At 41.4% G+C, this 21496-nt stretch overlaps 1 protein-coding gene across 3 annotated transcripts in view; it reads right to left on the bottom strand.

Moving 5' to 3' along the window:
* Positions 1–583: 583 nt before the first annotated feature.
* The window catches only part of Esr2 (estrogen receptor 2), a 62800-nt gene continuing 41887 nt past the window's right edge, over positions 584–21496 (bottom strand). For all 3 annotated transcript variants that reach the window (XM_046461321.2, XM_058584601.1, XM_058584599.1), the window contains 3 exons: positions 20190–20323; positions 7667–7847; positions 584–6239 (listed from right to left, as the gene is read on the bottom strand). In XM_046461321.2, the coding sequence (XP_046317277.1) occupies positions 6053–6239; positions 7667–7847; positions 20190–20323 (502 nt within the window). In that variant the 3' untranslated portion in view covers positions 584–6052. The remainder of the gene's footprint in view (positions 6240–7666; positions 7848–20189; positions 20324–21496) is intronic.

Genomic DNA, 21496 nt, shown 5'->3' with positions numbered 1-21496 from the left:
TGAGTTTAGTCACCCCCAACTCTGATGAAACCACTGCTGCCTTCCCTCACCTCAAACTCAGTGTATTCCCAAAACACTTCTCTGAGATAATGTTTTATATTGCTGCAAATATATTTGCATCTTTCCTTCCCCACTTGTGGGGGAAATTTTCAAGTGACCATTGACCCAAAGATAATTTCAACATGAATGAATTATTTTCCCCTGCATTTCTGAAGGGTATGATACTAAATGACTCAGAAGGGGTCATTACAGAAAATCTACCCAGATAATTGATGCCCTGCACACCAGGACTTTGACATTTTGTGGGCTTCATTTTACTCATACACACTCACCTGTGGTCAGATCACAAATGATTCAGTGACTAAAGATTAAATGTTTCTTGTTGAAGAAGCTGGAGATGAAGGCAGAGGTGAACTCTTCTGAAATGAGGCATTTGTGTTTATGGATCTCATAAAGGAAGAATGCGCCCATGGTCGTCATCAAATTTCCAGAGGGCTCTATAAACTCAGAATTCACAATAGAATGTAGACACCATTTAGCCCAATTATTAGTTCTTATATGCCCAACAAATACGGCACAAAAATTAGGAAATCACTTTATTTATGTCACATTGAACTTTTCTCTGCGATGGTTCCATAGACATTGGAAGGACACAGTAAGGAAAAAGCGCTTCTCAGAGGAATGGAAAGCAAATCTCCAAGTCTGCTTCCACACAACATCACACATTCATTTCTTGAAAAGTCCACATTTGAAAGCCTGTGAACGGGAGTCAACAAATCAAGGGCACAAAACATCACCCCCCAAAAATGACAAATTAGAGCCAAGCAACAAACTCTGAGGTACACAGGACCATTGAAGAATATAGTTATAGGACCAATACTCATATGACATTCAGACACCATTGGACATCTGCCCTTCCCAGAGAGGAAACCCACCATCAACTGGCTGGTCCTATAAGTGAATTAGAATCCTTAGTATTAAAAAAAAAAAAAAAATCCTTGACTCATGAACAACAAAAAGGCTGATAGATTTATGTATCACAGAGACCACAAACATGGAGCCAAAACTCCAGTGAGCTCAAGAGCTATGAAGAAGCCTGTATTTTCACACTATGGTATAAAGAGCTACAGGAAAGCATTCATGCCTAAGAGATGTGAGACTTCTACATGGGTAAATTTCCAAGGAATATACTCAGCTTTGACACATTTGGGGAAAGCAGTAATAGGTAGATAGTGGTGGTGATGATGGTCCCCTCTGGCCTGTGAGCCCAGGAAGAGGAGAGGAATAATATAGTACATCTTTTTTTTTTTTTCTGCCTGCCATTGCTGCCACTTGTAAGAATTCACGCAGACCCCATCCAAGCTGAGAAGGCAGGATCTGAAGGTACAACACAAGCAACCCTAACTGACTAACCATCTTTCCATCCTACTGAGATTCAGCTCAAGAAGCAGAATCCTGCAGCAATAATGCTAGCTGGACAAGCAGACTGGAATTTCATTCCAGGCTCCATGGTAAGTATGACCTCAAGCAGGTCATTGTCCCCTGGGGAATTTCATTTACACATGTATAAATGATGGAACTGGAGCTGGGTGCTGTTGGCACATGCTTGTAAACCCAGCAGCTCTGGAGACTGAGACAGGAGGATCATGAGTTCAAAGCCAGCCTCAACTCAGTGAGACCCTGTCTCTAAATAAAATACAAAAGAGGGCCAGGAATGTGGCTCAGTGGTAGAGTGCCCCTGAGTTCAATCCCCAGTACCAACCCACATATACCCAAAAAAAAGAAAAGGTGGAACTTTCTGTGTCAGAGGTTTCCAAGCTGTTAACTGTGTCTACAGGGTTGTAGTAGGCATTAGGAGTATACAGTGTCATCAGTAAGTCCCACTTAAGTCACAGTAGCCATGCATGTCAGAGTGCTTTTGATAAATGGATTCTGCAGTTTAAAATTATTGGGATGGGGCTAGGGCTGGAGATATGTGAGTGGTAGAGACCCGATAGATAGATAGATAGATGATAGATAGAGATATCACGTGTACGTGTGTGTGTGTGTGTGTGTCCCACTAAGCAGCATCCCCAGCCCTTTCATAGTTTTTGAACTAGTTGAACTGCTTGATCACTTCCAGCACTGGACTTGGACTGCCTATATTCAGCTCTGTTACTTGCCCTGTGTGGACTGGAACAAGTTCGCTTAGACTCTCTAGTTTCCAGCCAGAAAGTTATGATCATGGTAATCATTATGAAGATTAAATGTAAGTAAGTGCTAAAGGCTTACTTTACATAACCTTTATTGTGTTTTTTGAAAGGGTTTTGGCAGCTTAAAGATATGTACCAATCTTATTTAGAGACAGGGTCTCACTGAGTTGCTTTGCACCTTGCTTTTGCTGAGGCTGGCTTTGAACTTGTGATTGTCCCACCTCAGCCTCCCCAGCTGCTGGGATTACAGGCATGCACTACTGTGACTGGCAAAAAATGTACCAATCTTAATAAAAATATTTTGTTTTAAGCCAGGTGTGGCATATACCCATAATCCCAGGGACTTGGGAGGTTGAGACAGGAGGATCATAGGTTTCAGGCCAGCCTCAGCAACTTAGTGAGGCCCTATCTCCAAATTAAAATGGTTAGGCAGGTAGATCAGTGGTAAAGCAACCTTGGGCTTAATCTGCAGTACCAAAAAATATGTACGTATGTGTGTATAGAACTAGAAACTGAAGATTCATCTTGAATTAGAAAAAGTATCAAAATATTCAAGACCCTCAGCAGATGAAAATAGGAACCAACACCAATTTTCACTTGCTAGAAAATTCTAGAATTGCTTCCATTTAGCTCACGTACATATGAATATGTAGTACAGTTTTGCCAGGAGTTGGCAATTGATTTTTTTGTTCTAACTGAATTCTCTAAATCTGTTATTTGGCTGACAACTCTGTCTTTTGTTCTCATGTCAAATTTTCAAGAAAATCTCAGGATTATCTGGGGTTTAATCTTTTCTAGTTGGTCTTGGTTCGTGACAGCCCTGAGGATGGAAAAGAGGGAGTCAGAACAGAGGGAACTTCCCTTAGAAAACCCACTGTGAAAAATCAATGCTCTCCTGAGGTTGTCCACCCTGGTCCTCTTTAGGGACAGCCAGTCACTATCTGAATCTGAGTGAACTCTGGGTGGGAAGGACATTCCATGGTGACCATTAACATTTGTCTGTATGACCCCATGTTAGCTACTCAAATTAAGCCCAAATCTCACTCATCTCCTGTAAATAAGTTTCTTACATTAAATGATCAGTTACAAATTAAAACAGGAAGGAAATCCTGTGATACCAGTACAAGGCAAAGCTGAGGATCAGGGTTCCAAAATATGTTGAAAGTAGTTAGGTCTTGTATTCATTCAATAATCGAATTCCTATTTATACTTGTCAGGTTCTGTTTGCTCTAATTAATTCCTTTTAAAAACTGAACTTGGAAAACACTGTGATCCCTGCTTAGCTATGGGAGAACTCGAACTGCCCTAGAGGAATGTGGACATAGACTATTTAAGAAGAGTAGACATCCCCAAAATGAAGGCATTTCAAAGAAAGCACTGTGAATTAGACAAACTACTATCTTTAAAATGGACACAGAGGATTTGACCAGCACATCAAAAGGGCAGCCTGAAGCATTTAAAAAAAGTCCATCCTTATAGGATATATTTGGATCAGATGGGCAGAGATATTCAAAACACTTCATCTGAAGAGGAAGAGGGCCCTGGGATACTCAAAATGAAAAACAAGCCCTTTGAGTACCAAGTATGTTTTCTCTATCGTCTGGTTGCCCCAGATCCCAGTCAGAGCGCTGGGGTGAGAAGGTGCTAACCTGTGCAGCCAGCACACCCAGGTAAGACTTGGAAAGATTCACATCCTGACTAAATCCTTGAGAAACAGACAGAAGAATTTGTGGAAAATAACTAATGGCCACTGGACAAGAATCACAGGAAACGCCCACTTACCTGGAAACACAGGACTTGGGACAAAGGACACTTGGCCACCTGAGTCCAATATGGTACTTTCTTTAGGTGTCAAAACTCCACCTAAGGGGGCCAGGTTGTGGCTCGGTGGTAAAGGGCTTCCCTAGCACATGTGAAGCACTTGGTTCAATCCTCAGCACCACATAAAAATAAAGATTAAAAAAAAACTCAACCTAAAATATCCACTCCGCTATGTACTAATTAGGCAATGGACTGGAACCCATTCTATTGTTTATTCTTGTATTTCTTGCCTGGTAATCTGTAAAATAGAAGAATTCACTGGCAAATAACTTTTCAAGGCTGCCTTCTTTGCCCCCACTGCCAAGCCTTGTGTGTTTACAGTAGGAAACTTTAGGCTGGTCAGAGAGAAAGAAAACTGACCTTCTCTGCTTCCTTATGAAATCAAGCTTGTTTTCTGTGCTGAATTTCTCTAAGCCTGTCACATTTAGGTTACTGAGAATAATTTTAAACTGCCTCAGATTACCAGGCTTGGTGTGTCCAATGTCCACGTGTATCTAAGACAGCTAAACTCAACTTTTAGTAAAATTGCACCAGGGTCAAAATTAAGAACTAAAGGTTTTTCACTTAGCAAAAACTAACCTTTATGACATTAAATTTAGTCTTCCTAATGACATAGTAAATACAGGATATGCTAGCCAAAGTAAACTTATTTTCAAAAAGAAAATGTATTTACTGCCATATTCCAAGGAACTTTTGAAAAACATTACTACAAAAATCAACATGATCATTTAACTGCTCATTTCCAAAATAATGACTGTTATACATTTTACACATTGGCTGTGTCCTCCAAAAATTGGTCTGAAAATTTCCATTTTTAAAAAAGTGAGTTAAAATTGTCATTTCAGAAGTGCTTCGTCTTCCTTTCCTATTTCTATATTGCCCAGACCACCATATAAATTTTCTGATAAGAAAATATTTTAAGAGAGTTCCCCAGGGGTTAAAAGGATTATTTTTTGCTATAAATACTTACCCCTAAATAGTTCTCTTTTTTAAGGAGAGTTTCCAAGCCAAGTCTTGTTCGAGTGGTGTCTAGACAGCATGGCCCCAGAGCTAACATGCTAGTGTGTGTGTATGTAGCATCTTTCCACAGAAAAGCACCCATAACCCATGGTGTCCCTATGTGCCCCAGGTGGCTGATGTGGCACTTATGGCTGCCACTTCTGCCATGTAAGATGGAAACTGCATTCACAGCACCCTGGGAAAAACTGTGGCTAAAACCTACACCCACAAGAGAATCCCATTCCTGCAGACATGAGGTCTTTCTGTAGCACACATGCTAAGCACACTGGGACAATAGTTTCAAGAAGGCCCAACTCCAAGGGCAGAGAAATTTAAATCTGCCACAATCCTCCATGAAAGTGATCGCACACACCAAAAGAATTAGTGGGCTCCATGAATGCATACTGAGGGACAGATGTGTGCAAAGAGAGCGATAAAGTCTGGTAGGAAGATCACGGCTCACATGCCAGTTTAACCACTGTCCCCTTGGTCTTTGACAGAACCTCAGAACATGACATCAGTCCTCACAGGCCTGTGAGGTAGGTATGTGAAACTAGTTAACTGATTGTCATTGCGGTTTTCGAACCTATAATCAAATGGTCCAGAAGAGAGCATCCAAAGGCCAACTCCAAAGGGACTACAGAGTGCACATTAAGGGTTAGTCCATTTCCTATCAATGTGTCATGTTCTAATTTGCAACACTTCCATGTCAGATTTACACCATTCATTCCAAGACCTTTAGGATATTTCCCAAAGAGGGGAATGGAGATGGAAAGTAAGAAAGGGACCACATTGAGATCCTAGACAGCCATGTAACATGGGACTCTGTATTCAAATGTGCCCCCAATACAAGGAAAACTTGATTTTCTCACCCTGACTCCTGAGAAGTGGAAGGTAGGGAAGGACCAAACATGACAGGCAGCCATACCCAGATGAGGGGCCACTCTGTGGAGATACGGTGAAGGCCAGGCTCCTGATCTGCTTAAGTTCATGCTTCTGACTTTGACCTCATGTGGGCCTTTTCACCTCCAGGCCAGGCATCACTGAGCTTGTGGGTTCTGGGAGCCCTCTTTGCTCTTTCTGTCCTCTGCTGAGCTGCACTCAGACCCCGAGACGGAGGACTTATACCCACGGAGCGTGTGAGCATTCAGCATCTCCAGCAGCAGGTCATACACGGGGACCACATTTTTGCACTTCATGCTGAGCAGATGTTCCATGCCCTTGTTACTATGGGACAAAAAGATACTGAGTTTTTTTTCCCTGAGGGTAGGGTTGGGAATGTCAAAATCTTCCCCATTCTCCTGCGCAGAGCAGGTCCGAAACTGCCCCCACCCAGCACTCCCCCAGTCTCCTACTCTACAGCTCAACCACCCAGCTCTCAGTAATTTATATTCAGGACAAAAACAAAATTGTCTTGACTTTTGTGTCCCACCACCCACCCAGCACATGGCACAGGGTACAATCAATTCTAATTATTCACCGTAGTCATGTTTTATAAAGTCACTGTAAACACCAAGTTAGCAAATACTGAGTCACTGCTCCTCAGGGACATACACAGGTTCCTAAAAACTTCTCATCCCATTTTCATCAGCTGGTCAATCTTGTTTTAGGTGTGTTTATATAAAGATGCCTTATTTAATAGACATTGTCAATTTATTAGCATCAAACTCACAGCCAACAAAAGGCACCCTAACTCATGCCTGAAGCAAACTTACCTATTTTCTCCAAAAGGCACATCACAGCTTTTCTAAGATAGAGAGCATTTCTGCACTACATTAGGAAGCTGTTTTTAAATGAAATTGCCCCCCAAAAATGTAAAAATGTGGCTCTGAATAGTGTACAGGAGCCAGACCCAATGGCACATGCCTGTAATCCCAGCTACTTGGGAGGCTGAGGCAGGAGGATTATGAATTTGAGGACAATCTGGACAAAATAGATGCTGTTTCAAAAAGCAGAAATAAAGAAAAAACGGAGACAAGTGGTCTTTTTTCCTCCCTTGTGCTAAAATCCTTCCCCACAACCCCTCACCTCACTCCTCAAGCGGGCATTATCTTTCACCTTCATCCAGCCCTGGTGCAGGGCTACCCTCCTGGGTGACACCATGCACCAGCAGAAGCCATTGCTGCCACCCCCTTCACCAGCACACAATTTTACATGTGGATCTGGAATGTGCTCCATCCACAACCCTGCCTTCCCAAACTTGTTTGGAAGATCTCATTCTTAATATCTTGATGTCATCAAAAGGAAAGAATAAATTTTAGGAAAGCTTTGTGTGCTTCCCCAAATCACGGGCCTAACGGATGCCCTAGGAGAGCCAGACTTAGCTTCTTCAGAAAAATGACTCAGGGTGGTGGTTCACTGCAGGGGAGGAACTGCCCCTTTTAGGACTCCATGAACAAGCTCTAAACCCTAGCAACCAAAAAACAGGCCACCACACGATGCCATGAAAATCCGGAAGGTGCCCTGTGACATTCACTCAATACTATGAGCCAATCTGCGGTTACACGTGAGTGAACTCCCCCACTCCCTTTCAAGGGTTTTCTCTTAAAGGTGACAAGCCTACACTATTCACCTTAAACTCGCAAACACTTCCCAAAGCTCTGAGCATGTACACCGCGCATGCGCTCAGTGGAGCAGCCCCTGCAGGCCGGTACCTGATGTGCCTGACGTGAGACAGGATCATCAAGAGATTAGCCAGGCGAACGGACTGCTGCTGGGAAGAGATGCCGCTCTTGGCGATCACCCAGACCAGAGCGTCAGTCACAGCATTCAGCAGGTGAGTCAGCTTCCGGCTGCTCTCCGCCTCCTGGCTCGCTGCGGCCAAAGGGTACATACCTGGACGAGACAATGAGAGCCCCAAGTCATTGCTCTGAGAAAAACCAAAGTCACGTGCTCACCATGAAGCGTGCCCACGTTGTCGGGGAAGGAAGCCCACCTAGGTCTGAGCTGTTCTGGCTTGGGCATCTGAGGCGAGATCTCAAGAGCCTGACTTTACCTCCCAGGGGTTCTTCCCTGAAAACCAGCCCCATCCCTGAGCTGCAAGGGAAGCCCAGCTGAATGCAGGGCAGATAAATGACCTCTCGAACAATCTGTCAGGCCAGAACAGTGGCCTTGCTCAAGCAGTAGGTGTATCTATTCTCCCCAGATCATGAGGGGACATTTTCATCTGCAGCGACAAGTATATCTGGAGGTCAGAAAGGGAGATTGATTCTACTCTGAGCCCAAGAAGAGCTCCTTACCTAATGGAGTTTAAGAAACAATGGCCAATGCTATGAAGCTTGGGCCTCCCCCACACCACCACCATGTGTGTGTCCCACACAGATGGCACCACTGTCACCCTGTCCAGGTCCTCAGCATCTCACTTCTGGGACACCTTGCTGGGACAGCATAACCATCCATTTGGAGTCGGGTTTTGCCTATCTTATGTCTACCATTTCTAGCTCTCGAACCCTGAACCAGTTCTCCAGCTCCAACCTCAATTCCTAATTAGGAACATTATTTCCTTAGGCCCGGAAAAACAGGGTTGCCTCCCCAACCTGCCCTACCCTGGGTTCAATTCCCCTCTGACTTTGGGATCTAAGATGCTGCAGCTTCCCAATGGTTGCAAATTAACAAAATAACAACTCGGGTAAATCTCCCCCCTTCTCTGCCCCCCCCCAAAACAATTTCTCAATTCCTGAAACATTGACTTCTCTTCTAGGCTTTCAATTTCAAAGTAATAATAAGTAGAAAATTATGTGACATCAACCACAGCTGCAGATTTGACTGTAATGATGGATTTGTTTTGGCAATTTTTGCTCTTGTTCTTATTGACATTTTTAGTTACATTGAGGCAACTCAGTTCAAATGCGCCCAACCCCACCTGCAGCACAGGATACACAGAAGCACAGCTACCCAACTGCAGAGCTTCGGCATATGCCTATGGGCCTGCCATAATGTCTCGTGATGCATATCTAAAATATCCACCTTTTATAGCATCCCTGAAGCAGCTTCCCTAACCCACCTGCTCACCTTGTCCTCCATAGTGGCTCTTTGAATCCCTTCGCACCCTCTGGCCTGCCACTGCCCTCCAGTGGTGACCTGCCCTCTCAATGGAAAGGAAACAAGACCCCACGCTTGATCCAGGGCATCCCCTGAATGGCCAAAACGCAGATCTGCTCATCCAGCACCCTCTAAGGCACACCCTCTTGCGCTCTTGGGGTACAGTCCCAACCACCTGATGCAGCAGTCGAGGGACCCAGGTGATGTGCTAAACATGCCCAACCTCCTGCCTAGGAACTCCCTCCTTCTCCAGCCTTCCTTCTCTTATTTGTTTCTATCTATTCCTCCTTTAGATCCCAACCTGTTCTTGGATTTCCTTCTAGAAGCTTCCCCTGTCCTGCCTACCATCCACCTTAAGTTTGGCTTGAGTTCTCCCCTAAAACCCCATATGCTGGATATCTGCCTTGTCCTCCTGCATCTCCAAAGCCACCCTCCAGTCCTCCCCAAGACTGCACACATGCACTCTGAGGGCACAGAACCTACTTGTCATTATATTCCCATCACCTTGAACAATGCCTGGTGTGGAGGAAACATTCATCTATGGGAGGAATTTAACTGAAATCACATAGGTTCAAGTTTTTGCATTTTTTTAGCCAAACATACATCGTAATTTTTAGAAACTATTTTTAGTTGTAGATGGACACAATACCTTTGTATTTTATTTATTTTCATGTGGTGCTGAGGATTGAACCCAGTGCCTCATGTATGCTAGGCAAGCGCTCTACCACTAAGCCACAGTCCCGGCCCCATCATCATCATCATCATTTAAATGTCAACACATATTTTAGGTACACAACAGAAAATCATGAATTAAAAGTACAGAGAAAATTATTTTAAGTTCGCTTTGCCTAAAATTGATCCCAGATGCAAAAACAGTTCTTTGAACTGTTATCTAATATGTTCTGCTGCATGACGTGCTCTATGAGTTTCTACTGCCATAAAGAAATATGACTTCAAACTCTAAAAGGAACCAAAATTGTATACCTGTACATATCTCATTCCAAAGTGACAAAATTTGAAATAATAAAAATGAATCACAGCTTGTATTCAAAGGCTCACAGCAGCACTACTTATAATAGCCTAAAAGTGGGGGCTAGGCTTGTGGCTCCATGGCAAAGTGCTTGCCTAGCACATGTGAGGCAATGGATTAGATTCTCAGCACCACATATAAATAAATAAAATAAAGGTCCACTGACAACTAAAAACATATTTTTTAAAAAAATAGCCTAAAAGTAGAAGTAAGCCAGATGCCCATCAACGAATGAATGAATAAACAAAATGTGGTCTATTTATATAATGGAATACTACTCAGCCACGAAAAGAATTAAGTACTGACAAATACTATAGCATGTATGAACCTTGAAAACAATTTGTCATTGCCTGGAGGTATAGGTTGGGTGGAAAATGGAGGTTGATGGCTAAAGAATATTAGATTTCTTTTGGGGTGATAAAATTAATTATAGTGATGACTGCACCACCTATAGTGAATATAATAAAAGCATTGAATTATATACTTAAATGGCTTCATTGTGTGGTATGTGCATTAGGGCACAAGATGTATTTAAATAAAAATAACACCTCAGAACCAAAATTATAGTAACATAAATGCCCTGGGCAGTGTGAGAACACATGCTAGGTGTTAGGTCACCCTACCCGAAGCAGCAGCATAGCCTGAGGATGACCCTGACCTTCTGCAGGCCAGGGCAGCACAGTTCCACATAGTACCTCGGGCCCATCATTAAAGAGCAGTTTGCAGAGGGCAGGCTTCAGAGTTTTGTTTTGTTTTTTAATTTTATTTTTTTTATTATTTCTTACATCACAATAGAGGAGTGCATTACATTCATAATTTTTTTGCATTGCAATTCTTAATACACCTTTATACCACAATTTATCAAAAAACAAATGCCGAATGTCTTCTCTGATATAAGGGGGGGTGACTCAAAATGGGGTTGGGAGGGAGAGCAAGGGGGGAAGATTACCTCTAGACAGAGTTTTAACAAGGCATCGATCACACCAATTTTACATATGGGGAAATATAGAGACAACAGACTGCCACTAGCACACAACCATCCTGGGAAGTCAGTGGCCTGAAGAATGCCCACTGCACTGCCAATGTCCTCCCCAGGCAGGAGCGCCTGCACTTTGGCCATTCATGCACCCTCTTGCTCACCCAACACCTGGGGACAATAACTGCTAAGAGCAGGCCCTGGGCAGGAGCAAAGGACCAGAGTGGAAGCCCCACCAGTCAAACACACAGGAAATGACAAAAATAAACCCCTCCACCCCCCCAAAAGGTGGGAACATTAGCTAGAATTCATTATAGAACAGAATTACATGAAGCACCTTTCGTGAAACTAAAGAGTTCTAGTACAAAGGATGATCTTGGCACAGTGCTCTACACATATCAAAGACAGTAAAATAAAATCCAGGACACTGTCTTCTCTCCCCTCTGGGGACAGCTGCGCATCCCTCTCACTGGCCCATTTGATGATATTCTGAGAAGCACAAAGCCCCAGATCTGACACCTCCTATGTGTTCCAAGGATGAAGATATGTAGTTCCTTGACTGAAGGCAAATAAATTAGAAAACCTAGACTGTTTAATTAAAATCCCAGAATACTGACCATGAAGAAATTTCCAGCTTATGGGAGGTGTAGTAGGTATGTGCTGTCTAATGTAAAACAGGATCACCTCTGTTCCTTTCCCTTGTTAAGTTTCATTCTTTTTAAGTCTTAAAACTGTTCAGACAAACAAACAAACAAACACTCTACAGTTATGTATAACTAAAACAGAAATACATAAATAAAAATAAAACCTCTATAAAAATTTTTTTCGACAAATAGAAATGTTCCCAATTTAAACTAGTTTGAAAGATTCAGGGTAAATGTTTGCAGGTTGATTCCACTCTATTTCTTAGATTTAGTGATCTCTTTAATTCTGAGGGAGGATTACGAATCTTCAGGGTCCTAGGTGACAAGGATGGTCCTTCTGATCTTAACTAAGGATGCTATTAACTGCAGTGCTCACATAACACCTCTGAATTTCTAAAACACTTGAACATTGGAACAGATTGTTAATTGTAACATTTCCTGTTGTCTCTGCATCTCAAGAGGCTCATCAGAGGCTGAGATCACACTGTGGTTCCAGTTCCGCCCACATCCTCTGCATGCTTGGTGCAGAGGGTGACTGAGAAGCAAGCTAGAATGTTAAGCCCCCACCTGGAGGAGGATTGCCTCTTCCATTTATGTCCAGTAAGGATCAGACCCTTGAAAGTTTAAGGATATATCCCCTATTCTAGACCAACAGCATTGTGTCCAGTTCATTTTGACATCTTATGAGTATATAATGGTTTCTCGTTGTGATTGTTGTTTTTTGGTTTTGATTTTGCAGGATTGAGCAACCCAGAGGTGTTTTACTCTTGAGCTATCAGGCTGGCCTCAAACTTGCAATCCTCCTGTCTCAACCTCCCAAGTAGCACTCCCACTTTTTAAAAATATCTTCCTTTAGATGGATTTTTCTTGTGGTTCTATTTTTAATCACCTTTATTAAAAATTATATTAGTCCTAACTCTTTGAAGAATTATTTCAACAGCTGCATTCAGGGTCATGATATACATATTTAACTCACTGCAGTTTTTGGTTTTTTTCAAGCAATACTACTTCATGTTCAGATGAAGAACTTTACAATAGCACATACTTCCGTTTGTCCTTTCCTGGCCTTTGTGCTCTTGTGACATGTTTTTCTTCTATATAAACTTATAGCATGTTGTTATTATTTTGGCTTTAAATACTAGGTTATCTTTGAAACACAAATAAAAGGACTTAAATAGGAAAAGAATGTTCCTTGGATGTTGAATTATGGTTTCATTTGGTATAATCTTCACCTCCTTAAAGGGCATCTACTAATATTTCTTACAGTACAGGGCTGCTAGTAATACATTCTTTCAGTTTTTCTATGTCTGAAAAGATTTTTATTTTGTCTTCAGTTTTGAAAGTATAAGGAACTCTACAGTGACAATTGTTTTCTCAAGAACTCTAAAGATGTTGTTTCCATCTCTTTAATTTACACTTCAGAAAGCAGATTTTTTGCCATCTTTGTCTTTGTTCCTCCGTATGTCTTTTTTCTCTGGCTGGTTTTTTGAGATTTTTTTTGCAGTCTAGTGAGGTGGCTCGTGTCCACAGTCCCAGCTACTCAGGAGGCTATGGTGGGAGGATCACTGGAGCCCATGAGTTTGTGACCAGCCACACAATATGATGAAACCCCATCTCAAAAAAAAAAAAATTTTTTTTTGTTCTTTTTCATTGAATTTAAGCAACTTGATGATTAATATATGTTGGTGTGATCTTCATCATCTTCCTCTTCCTTCTCCTCCTTTGTATGTGTGCTTAGGCTTCACTGAGCATCATAGAAACCATGTTTATTGTTTTCATTAAATTTAGAATTTTTAAAAACTATTGCCTCTTCAAGTGCCTTTCCATATCCCCCATCAGGGATTTCTTTCCTTTCCTTTCCTTTCTTTCGGGGTGGGGGCGGTGCTGTGGGTCGAACCCTGGGCCTTGTGCATGTGAGGCCAACACCCTACCAACTAAGCTATATCCCAGCCCAGGGATTTCAATTTTATGCACATGAACAACTTCAGTTGTCTCACTAATGCTGTGTTCATTTTTTAAGAACTCTATGTCTTCACATCCACAATCCTTCTTTCTGCTGCACCTCACCTGATGTAAACACCACCCAAAGTTTTTGCATTGAGAAGTTCCTTTTGTGCCTGCTTCATACTTCCCATGTTCCTCCTTTTCCTGCTCATGCTTTCCTCTGCCTCTTGGATATATTAAATATAATTAGAGTAACTGTCTTAATGTACCTGTCTATTAATTCTATCATTCATTTCATTTGTGGGTCTTTTCTAACCTAGTGGCTTTTTCCTTGTTAGAGATCACATTTTCTAGCTTCTTTGAATGCTTACTAATTTTGGCTCGTTACCAGACATTGTGAATTTTTCCTTATTGGGCACTCAATATCCTTGTATTGTATTGTTTTGTTCTGTTCTGTTTTGCAGCGCTGGGGATTGGACCCAGGGCCTTGAGCATGCTGGGCAAACAGTCTACCAGGGAGCAATACCCCAATCTTCTGCTTTAAATAATCTTGAGTTTTGTCTTGGGTTGCAGTCAAATTCCTTAGCAATATTTTGATTTTTCAGACTTACTCTTTTTTTAACTTTTTTTTTTAGTTGTAGATGGACACAATATCTTTTTATTATTTTTATGTGGTGCTGAGGATTGAACCCGTGAGGGGCAAGTGCTCTACCGCTGAGCCCCAGCCCCAGGCTTACTATTTTTTCAAAAAATTGTTTTGTACTTGTAGAATGCCTTTATTTTATAGGTTTATTTTTATGTGGTGCTAAGCATTGAACCCAGTATCTCATATATGTTAGGCAAAGCGCTCTGCCACTGAGCTACAGCTCAGCCCTCAGGCTCCTCCTAGGTTTTGTCTGGTAGCCTTCAGTCTTGGGTTGCTTTCTCCGCACCATCGAGACAACAGTCTCCTGAGGATCACACCCAATGTCTGGGCTCTCACAAGGTTTTCCTCACAGCCTGGTAAGCTCACCCTGTTTGAACTTCAGGGATTGTTTTGCTCAGTCTTTTCTGGTGCTTCTTCCCAGGCTGGCCCTCAGTATCCTCATAATCATGAGCAGATGAATACCCAGCTGAAAGCCTTCTGGAAGATCTCCAAAGTTCTCTCTCTGAGCAGCTCTTTCCTCTCAAGTCCTGTCTCCTAAAAATCACAGCTGCCTTGATAGCCCCAAATTCACAACCCTTCCCCCTCAGTTCAGGGGGGAAAATGGTTTCTATTTGGGCTACTCCCTATTATGGTTATTTTTTTAATTTTATTTTTAGTTGTAGATGGACACAATACCCTTTATTTTGTTTATTTAGTTTTTTTATGTGGTGCTGTGGATGGAACCCAGTGCCTCATGCATGCTAGGCAAGTGCTCTACCACTGAGCCACAACCCCAGCCTGTATTATGGTTAATTTTAGGTGTTTTGTATTAGGGTTCTCTAGAAGAACAGAATCAACAGGAAATATAATTATAAAAAGGGGACTTATCAGGTTGTTTTATGCAGCCAGAAGCTAGGTAGTCTACAATGGCCATGTGCAGGCTAGAGAGCTGGAAGAACCAGCAGCTGTGCAGTCCAACAGGCTGAAGCCCCAGAACAAGAGGGACCAATGGTGCTACCCCATTCCAAGACCGAAGGTTTCTGGAGAATCACTGGCAGAGTCCACTTCGAAAAAGAAAAGAATCAAGAGTTCGATATCCTCAGATGATCGCAGCAGCAATCAAGAACCTGTTCAAGAAGAACCAAGCTTACATGTGCTGCTGCTTCCTTGTTCTTCCAACTTTTATTCCATCCAAGCCATCATCCTATTGACAGTGCTGCCTAAGCTCAGGGAGGGTCTCCACTTCAGTTGGCTATCCCACATACTAATCATTCCTGGACACACCCTCATCCACACACCCATAAAACCTTTTAATCATTGGCATCTCTTAATCCAATCAAGTTGACAATTCAAATTAACCATTACAGGTATCAACTGCATTAAAGAATACTGAACAGCTGGTAAAGCATTATTTCTAGGTATGTCTGAGAGTGCATCCAGATAACAGTGGCATTTGAATCAGGGGGCTGAGTAAGGAAGATCTGCCCCTACCAATGTGGGCAGGCCCCATCCTGGGCAGAGGGCCCAGAGTGAGCAAAATGGCAAACTAAAGGCAAATTAATTCCTCCCTTTCTTCCTCCTCACTTCCCTATTTCCCTACCTTCCCTATCCTGCCTCCCAGATCTGGGACACCCACTTTCTCCTGCTCTTGGACATCAGAACTCCAAGTTATCCAGGCTTTGGACTCTGGGCCTTGCCCCAGTGGTCTCCTAGTTTCTCAGGCCTTTGGCATTGGACTGTGAGTTACACCACTACTGCTGTTGGTTCTCAGGCCTTTGGACAGAGCCAAGCTACCAACTTCCCTGGTCTCTGGCTTGCAGATGGCACACCATGACACTTCTCATAATCCCTTGAGCCAATTTTCATGGTAAATCTACTCTTGCATATCACATCAATATCTGTCCATGCATCCTATTGATTCTGTTTCTTTGTAGAAACCTAATACACTTCCTTGCATTGCAACCTAGAAACTAAACTGGCTCCAGGCAGTAGACTGACAACCAGTGTCACCTTGTTATATCCCTTCTCTTAAGGCTCACTGTCCTGCATAGTCTGTTTGTCTAATGTCTGTTTATATATTCTGTCCTGGATTTTTATTTAATATTGGGGCAGTATGTTCCACACCTGCTTTTTTTGTGGGTCGGGGAGGGGGGCATTGCTTTTGTTTCCAATTTAAATGCTACAAATAATCCAGAAGAAAAAAGCCTGTTCTTGCAAATCCTTAAAATCTGGCATACAGAAGGACCCCCCCCTTCTCAACAGTAGAAAATTTCCAATAGAAACAGAATCCCATTCTCCTCCGAGCAATGTTGAACCACATAAATTCATTTGACAACTGTTATGACTACCAAGCAAGAAACTTTCTTGCTGGAGATTTTTTTTCATTTGGATTTACCATAAACAAATTTTAGTCATTTTACTGTCACAAGTGGTAATTGCCTCACTTGCCTTCTGTGGTTCTCTTACCATGTGGTTTTGTCAGATCTCGCAGGAGGAGCGCACTTGCCTTCGTGTTCCCCATCTGCACAGATGCTGCTTTTAGCTTTGACAATAACACAATATGATGTCTCGGAGTCTCAAATGACTAGAAGGAGCCTTGCCAAAGAGAAGGCTTTTTACAGTAAAGCATTGTAACAACAAGCAAACTGCTTTCCAAGGAGCACTTTGCAACACAGAAACGAGTTCTGAATTATTTCTGAAAGTAAGAGGAACCCCATAATCTGGCATTTGATGTCCTTCCATTGATGAGATGGGAACATACTTTTTAAGCAGATCCACTCTTTTAACAAAGAAATGGCAGCAAACATGTGAGGTAAACGTCTATAGGCAGGATAGAAAAGAAGAGCAGAAAAAGTTGATTTTCTTCCCTATCAATTTTATATGTCCTGTTGGAAATTTGCCCATATGCACATTAACTTAACCATCAATTAGGAATTTTTTTTTAATGTGGTGCTGAGGATCGAACCCAGTGCCTCACATGTGCTAGGCAAGTGCTCTGCCACTGAGCTACAGCCCCAGCCTCAATTAGGAATTATTAATCACCAATCATCTACTATTTTAGAAAAAATTATGAATGGCAACAATAAATGGGAGGGGTATTGGGTGTAGGGTAGTGTCCTGTTAGGAAGGTGAGGTCACACAGAGACCCAACTGGTACATACTCAAGGGTTGTCTTTAGGGTCTCTGTACCTTTGGATCCTTTCTTCATTCTTCTGTGCCCCTCTCCTGTGAGGCCTAACCCACCTTCCACCCAGACCCAACCATCTCCTGGACAGCATTCTGTGCTCTCTCCAGAGCTACTCAAAGTAAGACTGTTAACAGGCCACAAAGAGATGAGCAGACATTGAATATAAGCTTCTAGAAACCTTATAGCAAGCAACAGAATAATTGTATGAATATATATGGTTTATGCAAGTTATATAAATGTAAATCTAAAATTATAAGTATAAATATTATAAAATCATAAATATATAACATACATAAAATATAAACATAAACATAAATTACAAATACATAAAATCATACAAATTATATAAATATATTTAAAATTTTATATATAAAACATGTCAGAAAAAAATCAATAACCTAAAAAGCCCAAAAAGAATAAATGGCTAAGTGCTAGGCAAAGGTGTATGCCTATAATTACAGCTACTTGGGAGGCTGAGGCAGGAGGTTTGCAAGTTTGAGACCAGCCTGGGAAACTTAGCAAGATTCTCTCTTAAAGAATAAAAAGGGCCGTGGTGTAGCTCAGTGGTAGAGTGCTTGCCTAGCATGTGTGAGGCCCTGGGGTCAATCCCCAGTACTTACAAAATAAACAATAAGTAAACAATGGCTAAGCAAACGATCAATACCTGATAAGGAGGCTGGATGAACACCAGACAGAGAATAAGCTGAGCAGTATGACAAGTACCTAGAAATGTAGAAATGTGTAAAAAAATAACATATCTTTATTTACTAAGGTAATGTTTATAGTGATTTTTAAAAAGGAACTGGATATGAAGTAAAGGCACATCAATAGGGAAATGGCTGAACAACTGCCCTGTGAAATGTCCTGATTTCAAAGATTGAATGAGATCTCTCTAAGCTGACCTGGAGGAATTTCACAGCACTTTGAAAAGTAAAAAGGCAAGATACAGAGATTTGTGTGTAGCGGCCCATGGTTTTTTAAAATGAAAAAAAATAAAAGCCTTCTGTGTATATTAGTGGTAAGGTAGTATGTTAAGGTAGTATGTTAACCACCAGAGGATGGAAGAAGGTAGGAAGTCTATCATTTGGCTGTTAAGATCAACTACCTGGAGCTGGGCTCAGTGATGCACACCTGTAATCCCAGTGACTAGGGAGGCTGAGGCAGGAGTTTCAAAAGTTTGAGGCCAGTCTCAGAAACTCAGTAAGACACTTAGCAACTTTAGTAAGACCTGGTCTCAAAAGATTGGCTACTTGATTTTGGATAGGAACATTGAGGGCCAAACAACAAAATTAAGACTGAAATAAGTCTATTTCAAAGCACCCATAATTTTGAACATAACATACCATACATTTATGTATATGTGTATGATTCTATCAATATATACAGCTGACCCTCTGTATCCAGTGTTCCAATCCACAGATTCAACTAGCTATGGATCAAAAACATTCAGGAACAAAGACTGAATCTGTACTCAACACATACAGACTATTTTGGTCATTATTCCCTAATTATATAATACAAAAATTATATACATAGCATATTATATATGATAAGTAATTTAAAAATAAAGTATATGAGAGAATATACATAGGGAATATGCAAATACTATATCATTTTGTATAAAGAACTTGAGCCATCCATAGATTTTTTTTATATCTACAAGGGATCCTGGAACTAAGACCACCATATATACCCAAGGACAACTGGAGAAAGAGAGCAAGAGAGAGAACAAGAAGCACAAACACTCTATTAGCTACAGTCACCAAAGTTATGGCAGTTGTCTTCAAGAGGGGTATTCCTAGTAATTTTTAAACTCTTCTTTTTGTTTGAATGTTCACAACAACCAGGTATTATTGATATAATTTTTTAAAACCACACATCTTAGATACCTTCCTTGTGTCCCACCTCTGAAGCCTGGTCCCTCACCTGATCCCACTATACCAAACTGGTTCAAGTTCCCAGTGTCTCTAACATACCCCTGCCTCAGTCTCTCCCTCTCCAGAGAGTTCTCCACCTGGAAATGGGAGTGACCTTGCTATTACACCCTTCCATGCACAACTCTCCCCTTCTGAACCTCCTGGCTGCTCAGTGCCCAAGGAAACCATTCATAACCTTCAATGCTGCAGTCTGCAGCCTTAGACAACCCCCTCTGCTCTTCCACAGATGTCTTTGCTTCGGTAGCCTCTCCTGAATCTCTCCTCCTGTTCTCCTGCTGTACTCCACACACACTCGAGTAAAGCACTGAGATTATGAGTTTTCATAGTTTACTTCCTTCCTCCCTATACTATGAGCTATTTAAGGGCAGGACTATTTCCTAAGTGTCTTTACTAAATGAACAAATGAATGCATGAATCTGTAAAAGTAGAAGCCAAAAACATTAACTATAGATGCACATCAGCCCTGTAAAATGTCTGCCTGAGCCTTGCAAAAAGGCTTACAGGGAAACACTTTAAAGTTCATTTCTTTTTCTTTTTCAGTAAATGGCCTGAGCTACTCTACTTTTTAAATCAACTCCCAGGAGTTCACCCAGTGAATAATTTATACTCAAGTTACCAAAAGTTAACTACAGTTTAAATCCCTACCAAAAAAAAAAAAAAACAGAGAAGTCCCAAAGGAAGCTGTTGTCCCCTTTTAAAATCAAACACAAGTTTAATACTGTTCTTTTGCCATGCCAGTTCTAGAAAGAGTATCTCTCTCCACAAACACGGCCCAGCTGCGGGGGTTACTTACTGGAGTTGAGGAGTATCATGGCCTTGACACAGAGATACTCTTTGTGCTGGAGTTTCAACTCACGAAACCTTGAAGTTGTTGCCAGGAGCATGTCAAAGATCTCCAGAATTCCTTCTACGCATTTCCCCTCATCCCTACAAAAGTTCATTTGAGAATTTAAGGAACACACAGCTTTAGGCAACCATCAAAAAGAATAAGGAACATTTTCGTTTTAATCTCAGATTTCATCTTGTACATCCTTTGACTGCAGCAAGGTATTATTAAGACAACACCTAGCAACATGAAATTGCTACAATTATCTTCATATAAAGAAGACAAGGTGTGCTATAGGGGATTTTTTTAGTAAATCAATAATATTGAGTCAATATTATTTAGGCAAAAGTATGCATTGGAACTACATTTTTCCTTCCACCTCTTCATCAGGTGTTTGTTGTTGTTTTATTTTCTTTTAAAGAATACCACTCTAGTTGATTATTTTAAAACTAAACCATTTCAGTCACCCAGATATGACACCTAGCCAGATATGACAGATGACTCAAATGAGGCATTCCATGTTCCCATTGGGAAGTGTTAAGAGGAAGTCTGCATGTTACAGAAGCAAATATCCCAAGAAGAATAAACTTTCATATCTAGAGCTTCTCATTTCCTAGCTGCTTAGAAACAGGTGTGCCAACCAAGACACACTTCCAAACAAGTTAATTTGAAAAAATGCATCTGGGAATATGATATACGAAGAAATCACAACCGAGGTGAATTAGTGTCAGAAAAAGGCAGAAGTGGGATTGGAGAAAATTTTGACTTGAAGTTTTTGTTATTTGTTTTGAAACAGAATCTCATTATGTTGCCAAGGCTGGCCTCAAACACTTGGGCTTAAGTGATCCTCCTGCCTCAGTCTCTTCAATAGCTAGGCCACAGGCACTTACTATCACACCAGGCTTAAAGATCATTTTTCTGAAAAAATTTTAGGCAAACTTCAAAGCATATAATCAAAATTCTTTTGAGAACTCCTTATAGGGATGAATTTTTTTAAACATACCTTTGAAGTAAATTACTGTTCTTTATCTAAAAAAAACAGTGGCTTTTATTCACTCTAGCCAGACATATATTATTCCACCTCACTGCTTTCCAAAAAACTTCTATCATCATCAGATAGAGTTACTGGAAGTCCCTAACAATCAGGAAGATGATTTTGCCCAAAAACCCTCATTACTCCTGAAAGTTGCAGTGCATCTGAGTGAAGGGTGTCCATGGCACAGTGGGGTTCTGTGGGTTTCATTTTTAGTCTCTTTAGCATCCCCCAAAGGGAG

This window comes from Marmota monax, unplaced genomic scaffold, assembly GCF_021218885.2.
Source record: "Marmota monax isolate L192 unplaced genomic scaffold, Marmota_monax_Labrador192_F-V1.1 WCK01_AAM20220418_F8-fsc00001, whole genome shotgun sequence".
NCBI classification, from domain to species: Eukaryota; Metazoa; Chordata; class Mammalia; order Rodentia; family Sciuridae; genus Marmota; species Marmota monax.
This window is presented reverse-complemented; position numbering and strand designations above follow the sequence as displayed.